This window comes from Perca flavescens, chromosome 16 (genome assembly GCF_004354835.1).
Source record: "Perca flavescens isolate YP-PL-M2 chromosome 16, PFLA_1.0, whole genome shotgun sequence".
Taxonomy (NCBI): domain Eukaryota; kingdom Metazoa; phylum Chordata; class Actinopteri; order Perciformes; family Percidae; genus Perca; species Perca flavescens.
The window spans coordinates 15,166,326-15,184,469 of NC_041346.1; the positions used below are offsets into that span (position 1 = coordinate 15,166,326).

At 38.0% G+C, this 18,144-nt stretch overlaps 3 protein-coding genes across 3 annotated transcripts in view; all 3 read left to right on the plus strand.

Annotated features, from left to right (window-relative positions):
* LOC114571110 (breakpoint cluster region protein) overlaps positions 1-3,966 on the plus strand; it is an 83,453-nt gene extending 79,487 nt beyond the window's left edge. The window contains exon 23 of the mRNA XM_028601916.1: positions 19-3,966. Within this exon, the coding sequence (XP_028457717.1) occupies positions 19-108 (90 nt within the window). The 3' untranslated portion in view covers positions 109-3,966. The remainder of the gene's footprint in view (positions 1-18) is intronic.
* Positions 3,967-4,991: 1,025 nt separating this feature from the next.
* adora2ab (adenosine A2a receptor b) lies at positions 4,992-12,182 on the plus strand. The gene is made up of 5 exons (XM_028600924.1): positions 4,992-5,212; positions 7,678-8,050; positions 8,245-8,376; positions 10,133-10,236; positions 10,755-12,182. The coding sequence occupies exons 2-5, from the start codon at positions 7,848-7,850 to the stop codon at positions 11,717-11,719; spliced, it is 1,404 nt and encodes a 467-aa protein (XP_028456725.1). The 5' UTR covers positions 4,992-5,212; positions 7,678-7,847; the 3' UTR covers positions 11,720-12,182.
* A 2,491-nt stretch (positions 12,183-14,673) lies between these two features.
* Positions 14,674-17,730, plus strand: snrpd3l (small nuclear ribonucleoprotein D3 polypeptide, like). Its single transcript, XM_028600925.1, has 4 exons — positions 14,674-14,821; positions 15,535-15,675; positions 16,890-17,082; positions 17,512-17,730. The coding sequence occupies exons 2-4, from the start codon at positions 15,550-15,552 to the stop codon at positions 17,574-17,576; spliced, it is 384 nt and encodes a 127-aa protein (XP_028456726.1). The 5' UTR covers positions 14,674-14,821; positions 15,535-15,549; the 3' UTR covers positions 17,577-17,730.
* The last annotated feature ends 414 nt before the right edge of the window (positions 17,731-18,144 follow it).

Consider the following 18,144-nt stretch of genomic DNA (forward strand, 5'->3'; position numbering starts at 1 on the left):
TTTCCTATCTCCTTGCAGGTCCAGGTGTTGCTGTATTTCCTCCAGCTGGAGACGATCCCCACCCCAGACAGCAAACGACAGAGCATACTCTTCTCCACTGAAGTATAGAGCTAACATTGACTCTGCCGACCTGACGATTTGACCATGAAGGAGTGAAAAAGATACAGATCGTGGCTCAAAGTGAGCCTATAGTAGTATGTTTTTGAATTGACTGACCAGATTCCGTTAGGCTCTCAGCTGGAAAGGATCGTCTGTGGCGATGCCTGCTACTCTCAAACACAAGAGGGCGCCATTGGACCTCTGAAGCTCTGAGGACGCAAGGTCCTTGCCGTTTATACAGTATCTGTCATTACCTGATATTTAATATGATTTCTTCTACCTTTAGTGATGATATGGGTACGTCTGCCATCTAAATTTCTTCACCATGCTCTTTGTTGGTCTTAACATTGAACCTTTACAGCGTGTAGACCGTTGTGGTTCATAAACAACATCAAGAAGTTGTCAAAATCAATCCATAAATAAAATCCCAAATATGTTTATTCATCTCAAACATTGCATCATGTCCTGCTGAGGAAAAGTCTAACCGTGTCTTACATAAACTCAGCGCATTGTTTCTGAGATAGACAAGGAGACATTTGTGCTGTTTGTGGGAAATCCAGAGCTGCCATGATACTGGCTTTTCTTCTTTGTGTCAGGAAGCACCTGTTACGTTAAAGTGTTTACAACGTAAACAAACCCGGTTGGAGTCAAAGACAAAGCTCTAATAGGGACTGTAAGAGACACAAAAGGAACCCGTTGATTAGTAATACACTGCAATCTGACTGCCTGCGTTTTTTTCGCGATCATAAAAGTAAATTTCCTCTATTTGTGTTGTTTGTGGCTCAAGTCTTCACCTCAAAAATATCCAGGAAGCAATATATTTTCTAACATAGGAATTCTGAAGTCTGTGTTCATATCTTTGCGGACAAAATGTCCTTCTTATTGTAACATAGGACATCTTGCCAAATTTTGTTTGTTTGTATCTAGGAGAAAAAGGAAACCGTTGTAATTACAGATACAGCATGTACATAATCTTAAAGTTGTATTTTTTCTTTCTTTTTGTTTAACAGTATAATCATTGTTGCTATTATCGTAATTTATTTTGGGGGCCTGGGAGGGAGAAATCATTTAGTTTTTCTAAGTCAAATTTTTTTTTCTGTTTGATTAAGAAAGTGGTAGGTCTTAGCCTTGACTTCAAGTCTTGCAGTAAATAAGCAGGATTTAGCCTTGTTCGTATAGAAACTACTCCGCTGTTCTGTCCAGCCTATCAATTATTCATTTAGATATTATTATGAAGGTAACACACACATTGTAGTTTCATACTGTATGCTGCTGTGGAAAAAGGCACAAGCTCTTTAACTGCTGGGTGTTCCTCAGCAAAAACGTCTCAAATCCTGAGACCGTCGCCTGTCTAGTGTAGACATTATGCAATGTCATAATAGAGCACACACACTCCCACACATATGACATTGTTTCTTTTTGTACCATTTAATCTATGGCTGCAGATGTGCACTCCTGCAATGTTAGAACTACTGTATTACAATGCAAGTGACCTGAGCACTCAACATTTATGTCCATTGAAGAGCATATCTGTTGTTTTTAATGAAGGAATATTGTTTTTGTCTCATCTTCTCCTGACATCTTTTTTTATTTATCTCATGCATATGGTGAAATGTCCTACTAATTCGTTGTCCCTTTGACTGTTCTTCATCCCGTTGAGCCTGAAGGTGTTCAACTCAATGGCCAATTTAAAAGAAATTTCTTAAGATAATTTGTTGATTCTAAAATTGCATATTTCTCATTTTAATTTCTTTGTCCTTGATTTAACATGCAGGCATGTTTTATGGATTATTTTTTTTTTGGTCTATGGTTATTGCTGTCTTTTTCACAAATGTGTCATCGTAGACTTTGGGATGTTGGTAATTAACTTGTGAGTATCTGGTTTACATTATTACAGCATGTCCTTTTCTGGCAAATTAAAATTTGTATGAACCTATCGTTTAAGGGTAAATTTCATGGTTGGTTTCCCATATATATCTTCAGTATAAAACTATAGCTAACTGACCAGTTTAGTGAATCTGATAAGGGCTTGTGTGTGGCTGTGTCCATGTTTAAGATAACATAGGTGAGGGCACATATGAGTAAATGTTATAACACATTTTAAGTTCTTAACATAATTGTCTTTAGACTTTCAAAAGCAAGAGGAGGCTTTCCTTTTGGATACATATCAGCTCTCTAAATGTTAACACTCATTTACACATGACAATATGAACTTAAACACCATCATTGTATCAACCCCATAAATAACAATGTCGAGATTTTATTCTGAAACTCTTCATGCCTTCAGTTCCACTTTTATGTACCACCACTAAGTTTGCCCTACTGTAGCATGCACGCATTGTTTCCTCGTCTATATGTTAGTATGTGAGACAGAAAATGAATCCACCATTCGTCCGTCATTTTTATAATAAGTCCCGATTGCCTACACTCTTCTACCCTATCGTGCCTCGACACTTTTTGTTTAGCGCGATATTCTGAAACATTGTTAAGTCTCCTGTTGCCTTTGCTGAGGACAGCCGCACTCCTTTCATCTGTTAAAGACTAAGACAGGACCTTAACCTTAAGCATGGTCTTAGCTCATACTCTACATGCCCGTTCTACTTGCTCCCTTCATCTGACTGTGTGACTGGAATTCAAACTGTGTTAGCGTCAGTCTTAATGGGACAAAGGACAGAACTTCTTGCCCACCATGTCCTTGTTTTGGCTCTTAAAGTTTCTACTCCTTTAATGCCTTTTATTCTTATTTATTTATGCTTTGTCCCTGTTTGGTATAAGAAGGTCTACTGGATCTATTTATTTATGATACAATATTATCTAAAGCAAAATTAATGTTAGAAAAATGGTCTTTATATGGTGTGCTTTCTTTGGGATAATATAAGTCTTATGTTGCAGTCTGTTTATCAAACATCCTGTTAAAGATACAACCGTTTGTCACTATTTTATCCCAGAATCACAACCACTGTGTACAACCGCAAACACCGGTTGTACCGGTTGTAACGGTTGTACCGGTTACAATGTCAGCTCATCTCTGTAAGTTAGATGTGGTGTACACCAGACTGGCCACTGTGATTGTTTAGCTATCTGCTTTAGATAACTGAAAAGCAGATGCAGGATTTTGTCCTGTGAGTTCACGCAACTCAATCTTCTCTTACGTTTCCATGGAGTTGTATGATATGTATTATACTAGAGAGTACATTATTTGGTTTCCGTTTTATTTATTGTGGCGTCCGCTGACGTATGACCGTTAAGGGTTGAGCCGGTACGCCTCTAGTCTCTTTTAAAAGCCAAGCTGTCAGTATGTGGTAGAGGAGAAAATAGTCTTTATATTGCTCTTAAAACTGCATTGTTTTTGGTCTGTTGATTGTCAGTGTAACTGCATGTACCCTCCATAACCTCAGTCCCTCTGTACATGATAAAATAAATACAATAATTAATTGTTCTGTGGAATAGCGTGAAGATATGGAACATATTGCTCTATATGAAAGTTACAAATTTCCATTTATTGTACATGACTCTGGTAATTCTCACATTTCCATGCTATAGTTAAGACTTTCAAATGACCCTCTGCTGCCACTTCTACGACATCAAACAGACTTTAAATTTGACAACGTCAACCTTTGGAAATATATTAGTTTGGTTTTATTTCGACACAACGTAAAGCTGAGGAGGAGACCAACCATAACATGATTTCTCTTTTTAACTTCCTCCAGTTTTTTTAACTCTTGTTCCTATTCAATATTCAATGTTCTGCTTGTAGAACTGTAAAAATGAATACTGTATTCTGAGGGCAAACATGTTTGGAAGGCATTTGCAGCCTATGTTTGTACACAAAAATGTTAAATAAACTCTCCTTGTATCTACACAGAATGACAGATCTTCTGTTTAAATTTGAGATCGCAGGTAGCTCCTTAGGTGAAAACTATGACATGATGGACTTGAATACAATAAGTTTTACTTGATAGTGTAATTCTGCCTGATGTTCACATTAACCACATCCATGCCCATTATAAAAAAGTGCATACATTATATTATCTAAGCAGTCACACACAAGACTCCATGTGCATTTCAAAGACAATGAATAATAAAACTAATATAGAAATGACAAATTGAAATTATTCTAAATATATAAACTTGCAAGCAAACTTTTGGAAATGCTTCATGTGTTCTCTGTTTTGGAAAGGTACAATTTAAAAGGCAGCTATAGGCTACTCTTCTTTCACTTGATTTAGATACATATACATATATTATTGTTGTCAACAAAACTGGGAAATATATTTATATAAGCTTTCATTTGTTTCAATATATTAAAGCATGCAAACGTTGGATGCAATGAATGATGGATAGTCCTAATCATAAGGTGTGTAAAGAGCGGTGATGATTCAATGTGATGCAGCCCAATATTGGCAGATGGGGCATTGTGGGTACACATGATTGCAGCCCTTATTTTACGAATTTAACAAAGAAAGTTACATACATGGGATTAGATAATCTGATTTAGAAGTAGTGAATCACAGATGTGACTGAGACAACTGATGCTGATATGCACTGCAGCCACAAACACCCAGAAGTGGTGTAGAGTGCGTTTCCGCCTCAAGGCATTAAAAACAGTTGACTCCTGTTTGATTGCGTCTGCATTTTTACGCACAGCCTCGTTTAGGCTACACTAAACCAAACAAGGTGCGTGGTGGAGGGTGTGCACGTGAACTCAGAACGGACTTTCTCGCGTTCTTAATGGCTGACAGATCGAAAATGTGAAACTCAGAATATATCAAAGTAATAATGTAATCCTTACACACAGCCCCCTCCCTCTCTCTCTCTCTCTCTCTCTCTCTCTCTCTCTCTCTCTCTCTCTCTCTCTCACACACACACACACACACACACACACACGTGTTTTTCCTGTAGCAGCGACAGCGTGCACCTTCAAACTTCTCCTGACAAAGCAAACATGAGCAGCGGTGTCATATCAGAGGAGATACCACATGTGTTGCTTTATTCAGTGTGTTTTTTCACTACATGTCAGTTTACTGGGGTAAACTCATCAACTTATGTGTTCTTTAACTTTCTAATGTGCGCTTCCGCCAACATCTGAACATGTCGATTGGGTGGAAAAAAGGTAAGACATGTTTTCTGCTTGTTCAGTTTTAAATGTGTTTGTCAATTGATGTTTGTATAGTTTTCTAACACCAGTAGTAAGAGTTTAACAGGTGTTTTGATCAATAATCTATGGCATAACGACTCACTGTGTTTTATACATTGACGGTAAATTGTTGGTTATTTTAACTTAAACTATGGAAGCTTTCACTGTTAGGATTGTGGAGTTTTATGACAATGAATTCATGAATGAGATGGTTGAAGTAAAAAAAAAAAAAAGCATACATACATAATAATGCATAAGCACTATAATGACTATTAATTAGAGTGTGTGTATTCATCTCAGTTTGTGTGATCAGTGCTGAAGCCTTTTCATCATCTCTTGATATCTATTACACACAGCATGCCCTGCAGTGATTGTTCAGAATTGGCTCAGCTGATGTTTCTGTTATCCTATCTGAGCCTACTCTTTTTTACGGATTTTCAACACAGGCACTGGCAGTTTCCATTTCCATGTAAAGATACTACGCAGTTAGGGAATTTTAACGAGCGTTGCTCTCATGCAGTACAAGAGGCCAGTTTAATTGAGGATAGCCTGAACCGTCACAGACAGAAATAACCCACAAATATTTAAGTAAATGTGAGTTTCATCCCCCGAATGTTTGTGGTTTGATATTAGTCAATGGGGAATTCCCCATTAACTGAATTAATTCAAACTTAGCAATTTTAATTAGCACCACAGTTTCCCTTATACAAAAGCTACATCCGCTTCAAAGCTGTTTAGAGGTTGAGAATCTGACAGGCTTTAAGATTTGAAAAAAATAATAATTTGACATTCTCCACTAGATGTTGGGAGAAGGTGAGTGAGCATTCTCATGGGCTCCAAGGATAACTTAAAGAGTATATGGACACATAGAGACTGAAACTGGCCAATTTATGTAGTTGGTAATTGTGTGTTAAGATCACACTCATCAGTGTCACACTAATCTATGGATACACAGAGGGAGAACACTGGGATGGGAAACAGTGCATTTGAATGAATGACTGGATGGGAAATTCCAATTCTCTGAGATATGCTGTCATGGTCCAGGCATCGCTCCTAGTGTTAATTTTCCGTTTTTTGACACAGAATCATTTTGTTTGTGGCACATTCAATCTTACCCTCTGTATGAATGTGGGCAGGTCATATTTACAAATTTCTCTTTGCACTGTCGTCAATAACTTTCACCTTCAACATATGTCTGCTTTGTGCTTTGTCTTGCAATTCAAATGAGGTAAAAGCAAGTGTTGTATGTTTTTGTGTTTCATCCAACCAGATTAACTTGTTTGGCAAAGCAGAGGCAAATTATTTTCATTCAAATTCATAGCAGGCTTCCACACAAACTTTCCCAACATTCTTTACTTTGTTGCTGTAGTTCAAAGATAATTTCAATGATTTCTAACCGTTGGAGAGAAAATAAATAGTAATGCACTAACTAGTATCAGTGCATGCCTTGGTTATTATTATCTGACATGATCTAGAAACCTGTCTGTCTTCTTTCTCTCTCAGTAACCTGAATTCCTTGGCCTACATTTCACTCACACTTCTTCCGGAGGTTATCTATAATATCCCCTCTGCTTACAATAAAGAGCAGAGATCTTCAACAGTCTTCCGCACAGAAACTCGAGTGAAGATAATTACCTCTTCTGAAGATCATTTTCATCATGTTTTTTAATCCTCCTTGTCCTCCTTGGTTACAAGCAACTGTGTGAAGGGGGGCGTGGGGGTGGTGCGCGGTCACGTAAGGCTTGTATCATGTGGACGTGCCGACAGTTTTGTTGTCATTACTTAGAATTCCTCATGGGGGCGGCAGAAATTACACACTATAGCTTGAAGGATTTAATGTGCCACATTTTACATTAAAAACATGATGTATAAATATATGAAGCTTGGTATTGTATGCACCATAAAAAGGTATGTATAAAGGATTTAGGCCGCCCTACACATTATTGAAGGCCCAGTTTAATATGCAATTCAATTGTATAAAATATATGTAGTAAGGGGTCCCTGCTCTGTCTCTTTTTCGGCTATAAGGGTCCTTGGACTAAGAAATGTTGAAGAACCCTGATATAGAGGAATTTAGTTAAATACCCTGAGGATAAGATAGCTTAACAAAATGTTGGTACAATAGCTTTAAAATGTATTGGTGGTTTAATTTGTGTAGTTATCAGTGAATTTGGAGGAAAGCATGTCACTGACGGGAATGATTAGTGTGTGGAAGGGTTTCGGGAAACTTTTCCTGAAATAAAAGGTGCATTGTTGGACTGTCTGCTTTGGCCCTGCGTGGAAAACAAACTGCACCCCTGTCTTTCTAAGATAGATGGCTTTTCTAACGTGTGTGTGTGTGTGTGTGTGTGTGTGTGTGTGTGTGTGTGTGTGTGTGTGTGTGTGTGTTTATCTGTTTGTACAGGCTAGACTGAGATTATGTTCTCTCTCTTTCTATTTAGACCACTGCCCTTAATTTGGCAGGAAACTTCCTGCCTTGGCTGTCCTACGGTGACACAATCGTTCCTCCCTTAAGTTGTGCCAAGCAGGGTTTTTTTTTTGAAAACAAGACAAGCAGCTGAGTCCGTGGGATGAAAACACAAAGAAAGCAAAAAAAGTGGAAAAAATAACCATGCTGAATTGGTATGACAAGCTGGTCTATATCGGCCTGGAGGTGGTGATCGCCTGCCTGTCTGTGGCTGGGAACGTCCTGGTCTGCTGGGCCGTCTGCCTCAACTCCAACCTGCAGAGCATCACCAACTACTTTGTGGTGTCACTGGCAGTGGCTGATATTGCTGTGGGGCTGCTGGCCATTCCCTTCGCTATCACTATTAGGTATCATTATGTTGTTTTTGTTTTTTTTGTTTAAATATTTGTTAATTATAATTTTTTTATAGGACTTCAATTCAGTCTAATCTTCAGACTGGGTCTGATTAAGGGTAATAACTTAAGGAACATTGCTTTATTAGATTTGCAAGAATGTAATAGTTTTGTTTTACCTGTGATATTTTCTCTCAATCCGCCATCAGTACCGGCTTCTTTGCCAACTTCTACGGTTGCCTGTTCATTGCTTGCTTCATCCTCATACTCACTCAGAGCTCCATCTTCAGCCTGCTGGCCATCGCTGTAGACCGCTACATTGCTATCAAGAACCCACTCAGGTGAGAGGAAACAAAAAGGTCACATCGACTGTGCTGAAAACTGAAACCTAGAGACTTCCCCACGCTGTCACTTTCACCAAATACACTTTTCAGACTTTCCAAATCTCTCTGGGACTTGATGATGGAGCTGTATTTTGTCTTGTAAATAAGATTGTAGCAGAATTAGTTTTTATTGGCTGGTGGTTGTGAACTGTTGCACAGTTCCCTTACATTTTACATTACATTTTCTCACACACAAGTCAGAGTGTGGGTAAACCATTAAACATGACAGGCATCCAAAGCAGATGTCGTGTAGAAAAGCAAATTGAATTATAGAGAGATTTACTTCAATTAAGGCTAATCTGGCCGGTTGTGGGCAGACATAGCTATATGTCTCCACATGCTTTATTAGTTTACTGTTTGTGTGCTGTTGGAGGGACTAAATCTGATGACGGCTTTGATAATTTATATCCATGTCAATCAACACCATTCAAATGATACTTCTTTAAAATATCTTGCAGTTTACAATAAAGGGTGTTCATTCTCTCTGCACAAGGCATTTTGACACACCATTGACTCATATTGTTCATCTGTGCATAACCAAAGCCACAGCTGCATTCTTTACTCCTGCCATGAGAGGATATTTTATTGAGTAAGCCACAGCAGGTGACGCATTTGCATAAGCACTTGCATAACAGCTTCTTCGCATGTCTGTGTGCTCACGCTGGCGCCACACCCCCTGGCACTAAAGACCAGAAAGCTAAAAAATCATGAGTTATAGGAGGCTTAATATAGCCCACTGACCACCACCCTGGCCATGAAAGATCTCAGTCACATCATGGGAAAATGTTACCAAGAATACCGTGGTTAATCATGCTGATTTTCTATTTTATATATATTTTATATTTCTTTTGTGCATTCCTCATGTCTGCATGAAGCAATCTGCATAATAATGCTGCCAACAACAAAAAAAAAACTAATATCTCGAGGATGGAGCAAAAATTATGAAAAGACTTAATTGAAATGTTGAAAGCAGGATTTCATTTTAAATCAGGTCCAGTAGTATGGATATTAATAGCTCAGATGGCCTGCCACATGTGACTGTGTGCAAGTTGTCATGAATCTGAATTATATATCAGACCCAAAACTACTGTGGATTTTTGTATGTCCTTGTGTCAATGAAATAGACCAAAGAAAAAATCTTTAACATTATAACATAAAGCTATTGTATATTTAAGTTAACATTGTCTTATCAGAGATTTAATTGTAAAATAAATGTCCTCATCATTATACTCATGTCAGTAAAAAATGAATCGTGTTGTTTTTGTATTTCACTGCATTGCTCAACAAAATCTCCATAGCTTTGAGCTAACGTCACAGTTTAGAAAAGAAAGAAGTGTGCCGGTAAATGACAAGAGGAAGGAATTGCCCTTTATTGCAGATGTATTCACACCCCCCCTAAGCTGTTTGCAGAGTCATGTAACAACACACATCTCACACTTTATTTACTCCATCCTTTGGCATGGGATGGAGGAAGAACATGCAAACATACTGGCATCAAGGCCTTTGTGTGGCTAACAGACAGATTATACATTATCTATCTTGAGATCTGGCTTTGGCTTTTTAAATAATTAACGCATTAAGGCTTGAATGCACAACCATTTCCTCCACATTTACATAACCAAATATTGACTTTGCCTCACAGGGAAACTATCAAACTGAGATTAGATAAAGCAACTAGCCCTAATGTATAATTGTGCTCTGTTCAACCATTCAGGTACCACAGCATGGTGACAGGACATAGGGCTAAGGGCATCATTATACTGTGCTGGGTTCTCTCAGTAGGCATCGGCCTGACACCCATGTTCGGCTGGAACAGAGGTAGGAGATTCATTTTGGCAAATGTAAACCTGACTTACCCAAGCCTGTAGAAAAACATAAAGGTGCCATCTGTTACATCGTCCACAGGTTTCTGAGGAGATGGTTGGGTTTCACATTTGTTTCATTGTCAGTTATTTAAAGCCAGAAAATCTGAATTTTGGTAAAGAGTAAACCTGATTTAAGCCTCAATGACCGACATATGAGGGGGGAAAATACATGAAAAAGACACTTAAGAAAAATGGGGAAATGCATTTGTATTCTATTTCGAGAGAAAAGTGTTTTCATTCACTTCAATACTGACAATTACAAGAAATGCATGTGGCATTCTCATGTTGGCCTTAATCCAGCTAACCTGGTCTGAAACCCAACCAATGCATATTAATTAACTTGCCATAATTACTGTAAATGAAAAATGTTTTACCATATAGACTTCTTTCAGCTGTGGAAAGAAAAAATATTTGCTTGACATTATTAAAACATAAAACTGGCAATTAATCACCCGTGGCTCTGTTATGCAGGTTGGAATACCACCGCCACAAACAACAGCCAAATCTGCCCTGACGGAATGACAGTGTGCCTGTTTGAAGGAGTGGTTACACTGGACTACATGGTGTATTTCAATTTTTTCGGCTGTGTGCTGGTGCCCCTGGTGGTCATGCTGATCATCTATGCCCATATCTTTATGGCTGCTCGGCGTCAGCTCCGGCTGATGGCGCTGAAAGTTGCGCACACACCCGCTCCTGGAGAAATAACGTCTTTCTCGATCTCATCTCGTTCAACCCTGCAGAAGGAAGTGCATGCTGCCAAATCGCTGGCCATCATTGTAGGATTGTTTGCTCTGTTTTGGCTTCCGCTGCACATCATCAACTGTTTTAACCACCTGTGTCAGTACTGTGGGCGCGCACATATATGGTTGATGAAAATTGCCATCATCCTCTCCCATGCTAACTCTGTTGTGAATCCCTTCATCTATGCTTATCGCATTCGGGAGTTCAGACAGACCTTTCGGAGGATCCTGCATCAGCATATCTTCAGGCAGAGGAATGACTTTGGGGTTGGGAGTGGTGAAGGCAGAAGTGTTGGCAACAGTAGTATCATCCAGCCTTCCTCCCGTACCAGTAGAGATGGTTCATCATGTGGCACAGTGGTGAATAGCTACATCCTGGACCCCGGTCCTGACCAAACTCCACCAAAAGATGCTCAAGAAGCCTCTTGTTATTGGACATCAACGTTAGACGCTGCACCAAGCAGCTGCATACCCAACGGACACCAAATAAAGGTTAGCACCTTTCCAGCAATGCAGCAGCAGCCATGCATCATGGCGGATGAAGTTGAGTCGGTCACACATCTGAGGGGAACGGATGTTTTGGAAGTGAAAGACAGTCAAAGTTGCATTGCTTTTGAGAATGTTCAGGCTCTCTCCCTAAAACAGACTCGGCCTAACCAACAGAGCTTACAGAAGTCTCATAACAAAGATGTTTAAAATATATTTATACTGCCATAAAACAAAAGAGAGTGCAAACGTGACAATATCTAGAAGGATTAATATGGCCTCAACAAATCAACAGCAAATCTGTTTCTGCCAGGGGATATTTTGGCCTGCTTTGTTACTTTTTCTCATCAACCATCTCTGAGTTGGGTCACATCGCCAAGAAAACAACTGAATTTGTCAAAAGCAATTTATTTAAGTCTATTTAAAATGGGCTGATAATAACATTTTCTTGACATGCAGTCCAATTACATTTATGTGTTCGTTTTCCAAGATAAATCTCCTTTTTTAGGTTTCATGCCTTTTAAACAATGTACACACAAAGACAAAGCAATACAGCAAACATTGCTTTATCAACTGTACTGTATCTTGCAATGCGTTTTTAACAGACTTTTAACTGCTTTTTTATAAGGTTGCCCCAGGTCACCTTTTGTAATGGCCATATGTATTGTTTTTACTCAACAGAGAATTAAAAGTCTTAAATGCTTGTTAGTTCACTGTTTTTCATCAGCTGAGTTCACTTTCTGCTACAGAACTAAAATGAATTAGCTATACATACCACAGGCACATACATACTGTCATATATGAAGCACCCACAGACTGAAATATGTCCTTCTAAGAGCTGTAATTAATAGTCTGATTGAACCATAAAACACAGTCCTAACGGACAACTCAGGATAAACAATGATGTTGTTTGAAGGCAAGCATAAGGTGTGCACCATCTCTTGTGTAAAGATCTGTTAAAAAGTAATTTCTCTGGATAGCTACAGGTACAGAACATTTGATGATGCTAGTTTCATCACTGATTTGATCACTGCCAGGCAACATGTGTCTGTTGCTGGTTCAACAACTATGTGACATGTGTGTCCAAGGCACCCAATGTATACAGGTCAGTTACCAACCATCCAAAACAAAGAGCTTGCTTGATCTATTCAAATATCACTCCATATGCCTGTAGTTTGGCTACTTTCAGAGTCAGGCTTGCACAATTAGACAACATGAAAACACACACACACACACACACACACGTAAAGTACAAACAGATGACCACAGACTACTCAGCAAGAGGTGTTTACAGTAGACTGGCTGCTGACGCCAGTCAATGAGCCTGATGCAATGGAAATTAAATGCAGGTTCATTTGATGATGTCTTTTATTATGCCATTACGCTTTCTCTTTCCTCATTAAAAAGCCCTCACATTGTGGGAAAGGCCTGCATTAAGACAGTTACATGTCTTAAAGCAATCCCAGAGACATGTCTCCAGGAATAAACATATGGGTATGTATCTAGCTCGTGTACTGTATGCCTATTCAAAAACTATGCATATCAGTTATACTTTATGGTCATGCCCATAAAGTATTATATATTCATTCATTCATATAAATTCATTATTGAAATGAATAAAGCAATTTCAATTTTATGCTTTGTTTCTTTTGTGCTATTTTGAGGGGTTATGAAAAGTATGTGGTTATGGATAATTCAAGCATGAATCATTTTATCACAATAAAAAGAAACATGTCCTGACGGCATACAATACAATCTTTATAGAAAACTGCCTGTAGTAATAAATAAATGGGAAGCATGACACTGACATGCAAAGTTTTTGCATGCCATTTTGAAAGTACAAGCAAATTAGCAGAATAACTCAGCGACAACAATGTTTGTTTAAGGATTCTCATTGTGATCTCTCTCAGGCTAATATGCAGTGGAGACATGGACCAACAACATACAGAAAACATCTGGTGTCTAATATCTAGTGGATTGACCTTGCTATAGTGAGAGACCACGCTGGAGGACAATAAAAAAAGTGAATGCCCTATGTAGTTATTTTAATTTTATTTTTTTTAATAAAAGTCTAAATGTAGACTATTGCATCTGTGATGTTAGTGTATTTAGGAGGTTGTTGGTTTACATGGATATTTATGCATAGATGGCCTAAACTCTTTTAACTGTGTTCCTCTTGAGAATAAATCTATTAAAAAACTTGCTGTATGATTATAGAAATGATCAAGGGTCAGGCAAGAGCTTCAGTCCTCTGGCAAAACACCAGGCAGACTTTCCATAAGCACCTTAAAAACCAGTATAATAATCAGAATCAGAATCAGCTTTAATGGCCAAGTGTACACACAGACAAAGAATTTGACTCCTGTTTGTTGTCAATGTACACAGAATGGACATACAGCTAAAACAAAGACAGCAAGCTGAACAAAGATAAACATTTGTCTGTTACGTACATATATGAGTATGATCATAAAAAAGTGTGTAAGCATATACACATAGAGACAGTAGTGCAATGGTGCAGAGTACAAATTATGCTAGAATAAAATATAGAGTACCTCGCATTTTCAAAGAAAGTGGCAGGCGTTCATTTAAATTTAAAGCTCCCTTCGATTGGAATGGCTTGCCTGGGTCACTAAGACTAATCACATCTTTGAGATCCTTCAAGACATCTTTGTTTATTTATTTGCAAACAAGCAATTGTTGTAAATGCTTTCCATAAAACTTGATTGCTTTCTTGTGTAATTGTTTTTTTGGTTATCTGATTTTTAGTTTTCTATCTTTTGTTCTTAATTACTATTCATACATTTTGTAATGATCATTCTGGTGATGTCTGGGCAGGGGTGTTGGGTGGGGGAGGTTAGTATTTGAGTGAATGTGTATGTTGTACTGTAATGTCTTGTCCTTTGTACTGTCCAGTCCTATTGATGACCCTCTCGAAAATGAGATGATACATCTCAAGAGGTATTCCTCATTAAATAAATAAATAAAATAAATAAATAGATCAAGGTTACTTATATACATGAGTAAGGTGGATATATATATATATATATATATATGAAAAGTGGATGCTTGGTGTTACAGGGTATTAGAAATATAAATCCATAAACAAGTCAGGATTTTTTCAAAAAGAGGATACTGGTCAAAAATTCAAATCCCACAATGCACCGCGGGATGCCACAGGAAGGACTTCATTGAACCACTGTGGCATTGTGGGTAAGCGGAAAAGGCTCCAAAAGGTACGCGAAAAGCGACAAACGCACGTTGCACTCTTCAAGAAGAAACAACAAAGTAATCGGGTTTCAAGACAAAATCAAGGTAATCGTCTTAACAGATTGGGCAAAATAGCATTCTCACTTAGTTTACCCAGCAGTGGTGTTTGTATGTGTTGTATTTAAGAGCTCATGCATTCAGTCGGCCAATATGGTTCCGCCTGTTTGACAAACTCAAAAGTGTCTTGATAAAGAATCGAACATTAATGTTGGATTACATATTTAAATTGCACCACGCTTTGGTTTGTAGTAATAACTTCAAAAACAATCTATACAGGGCTTAACTCTTGTTAGCTAACGTTAGCGTTGTATTGTTGTAGTTCGTGGACGACTAATGTTAGCTAATATAGCTAATTTAGCTAGTGGCTAACGTTAAGTGTCTCTGCTTTTATAAATAAATTGGTCATATGTATGAATCACCGCATCCTGTTAAAGGCCTGTGATTAGTATGTAGTAGTTAACTGCAATGTTGTAAGCACTATGTGTTGCTACGTTGTAGACTGATTAGGTGTACAGTAACTTTTCGGGGCTAAAGCAGCATATAGCTGGCTAATGCAAATAACGTTAACGGATTCGCGTAACAATGATTTTGACTGACCCAACTTGTGGTTTCTCAGTAGTTTAAATAAAATAAAACCGAGGTCATTTCTAAATATCTTGAAGTAAAGGTGGATTGTAGAAAATATGTTGGTTAACTGCCATTTATCATGAAACCGCACATGTGTAACATTTCCTACAATAACGTTACTTGTTTTTCAGGAAGACAATTGAAAAATGTCCATCGGCGTACCAATCAAAGTCCTGCATGAGGCAGAGGGACACATTGTGACCTGTGAGACCAACACTGGAGAGGTTTACAGGGGCAAGCTGATTGAGGCTGAGGACAACATGAACTGCCAGGTTGGTCCTTGACAATAAATGCTGAATAATATATCATTATCATAAATGATTATTATAGTACAGCCTGATTTGGGCACAGTGTTATGACCCTTTTTTTTCTTTTTTTATAAACTTTCCCTCTACTAAATAGTTCAGACAGTCTTAAATAGCGTGTGCTCGACTACTTGTACACACATAAATCAGTTTTTGTTGCGAACCCTTGGGTTTTGAATATCACGAGTACCTATACAGAAAGGAAACATTACCCTCCTTTTGTCTAACTTTCTTGATGGATGAATGAATTAATGGCTTTGTCATTGCATTTACGTACAATGAGATTGTAGAGGCACTCTAGTAAGGTGCATCATTATAAAACATATAGTATCTATCTAAAACTCATTAAGGTTCATTATTATTAAACATACAATATATATGTAAACACCATCAAGGTGCATCATTATAAAACATACAAGATATATGTGAAACTAATCTCACAACACATTCATTACACACACACCCCATTCTTACCATCACGTCTTTCCTACCAGCACATTCTAACCATAACACAAAAGCATAAGAACACACATTTGTAGTGTTTCCTACAAATCCACATTTATTTATTTTTTTTGGTTTATCTTGATCTCAACACCTAATGGAGATTCAAATAAACCCTCCAATATATAAGGTTTTCGGTGCGTGTATGCTTTTTATATTGACATGTTTTAATGTATTTTATGGATTAAGTGTTACTACTTTGTGTTCCTCATCTGCTCATTTCCAGCATAACTCAGTTTGAAGCTACTAGCTAAATATGTAAGGATTTGGGACCATGTATGAATACAGTTTCTTGACTTCTAGTTAATCCAAGGTTTGTGTGCTCCCCTATCTGGTGGCGTGTCTTATTGAACACAATAGTTGTCAAATGTTCCTCAAGTATTAGAGCCATGGCTCTCAATCCTTCTAACTAGTTACTTATATGGTAAGAAATGAAAGCAGCAGAGCTGTAGTGTTGAAAGACCAGGATTGTGAACCACTTACTGAAAAGATCTATTGTCAGTGTAAACATGTATGCTTGCACTGCCATATTTAGCCACGCTGTAGTTTTAAATTAAGTTCAATTTAATTAGTGTTCTAGCCTAAGCCCTTTCCATCATAGCCTGTAAAAAAGATTGTCGTTCAACCATGTGATTAACTGTGTTTTATCGCTAAAACTGTGCGTTTTTCTGTCCCCACAGATGTCTAATATAACAGTAACTTATCGTGACGGCCGGGTGGCACAGTTGGAACAAGTCTACATCCGTGGCAGCAAGATCCGCTTCCTGATCTTACCTGACATGTTAAAGAATGCTCCTATGTTAAAGAGTATGAAGAACAAGAACCAGGGATCCGGGGCAGGAAGGGGCAAGGCAGCTATTCTCAAAGCACAAGGTGAGTGGAAGGTTTTTGGACCATCAGTATCTCCCCGGCTAGCTTGGCCGTTTACACATTTGATCACTTTATTTGTGCAGAAGAACTCAAACCTCTCAGGAGAGAAATGCTTTCCACAAATCCTGCAGAATCGATTACAAGTCAATGCACTTTAATTTTAGATGTGTTTTTAAAGATGTACCCAATATTTTGTCCCATGGGTAATAAGAGTACAAAAATAGACTAGTCCCAACATCTGACAAATTATTAATTTCACAAAGGTAGCTTTTAATACAGGAATATTTTTACTGCATTGTACATGTGCTTATATTATCCACTTTATGCATATATTAATTTACTTTGTAGATCATCTATGTGGCATAATTAGTGAACCAATAGGGGATTTCTGTTATGTGTCCTTTTATTTATTAATTTTTTTTGTATCTGCAGTGGCTGCAAGGGGTCGGGGCCGTGGTGGAATGGGACGAGGCAACATCTTCCAGAAGAGGCGATAACTGCTCCAACTTTAAGATTGTTGCATTGTATAGTCTTTTGTTTTTTCAGTTTGTCTTATTTGAATTGGATATCGTTGGTATTTTTTGCAATCCTGTGCTTTGCAGTTTATTGCTTTACTTTCATTTTTTTATGAAAATAAACATTTCAATTTGATGTGTCCTGTCCTCTGGTTAACTCAATTTATATATTCTTGGTAACCACTTCTAGTTTGTTTTTCCTCACTGCAGGCCGGATTTACTTTGTTTTTAAATAGCCACTCTTAATTTAATCACCTTAGTTCTTGGCATTCTACCTGCCACAGTTGGATTTTGCAGTTAAGAAATTAAAATTATTTGACTAGGTTGGTAAAATTCACCAGTTACACCTTGCATGTCCTGAATGCATTTGATCAATGTCTGAAAATTGCTCCATTGTTCTCAGCTCAGGTTGCCAGTGAAATTGTAAACCAATGCACATTTTTCAGTCTGTGTGACTAAACGTATACACTTTTCACCACATGCTGAGCAACTATGCTTCAGCATCTTGAAAAATCAAACGTTGGAGGCCCATTCTTTTAACAAGCTAAAA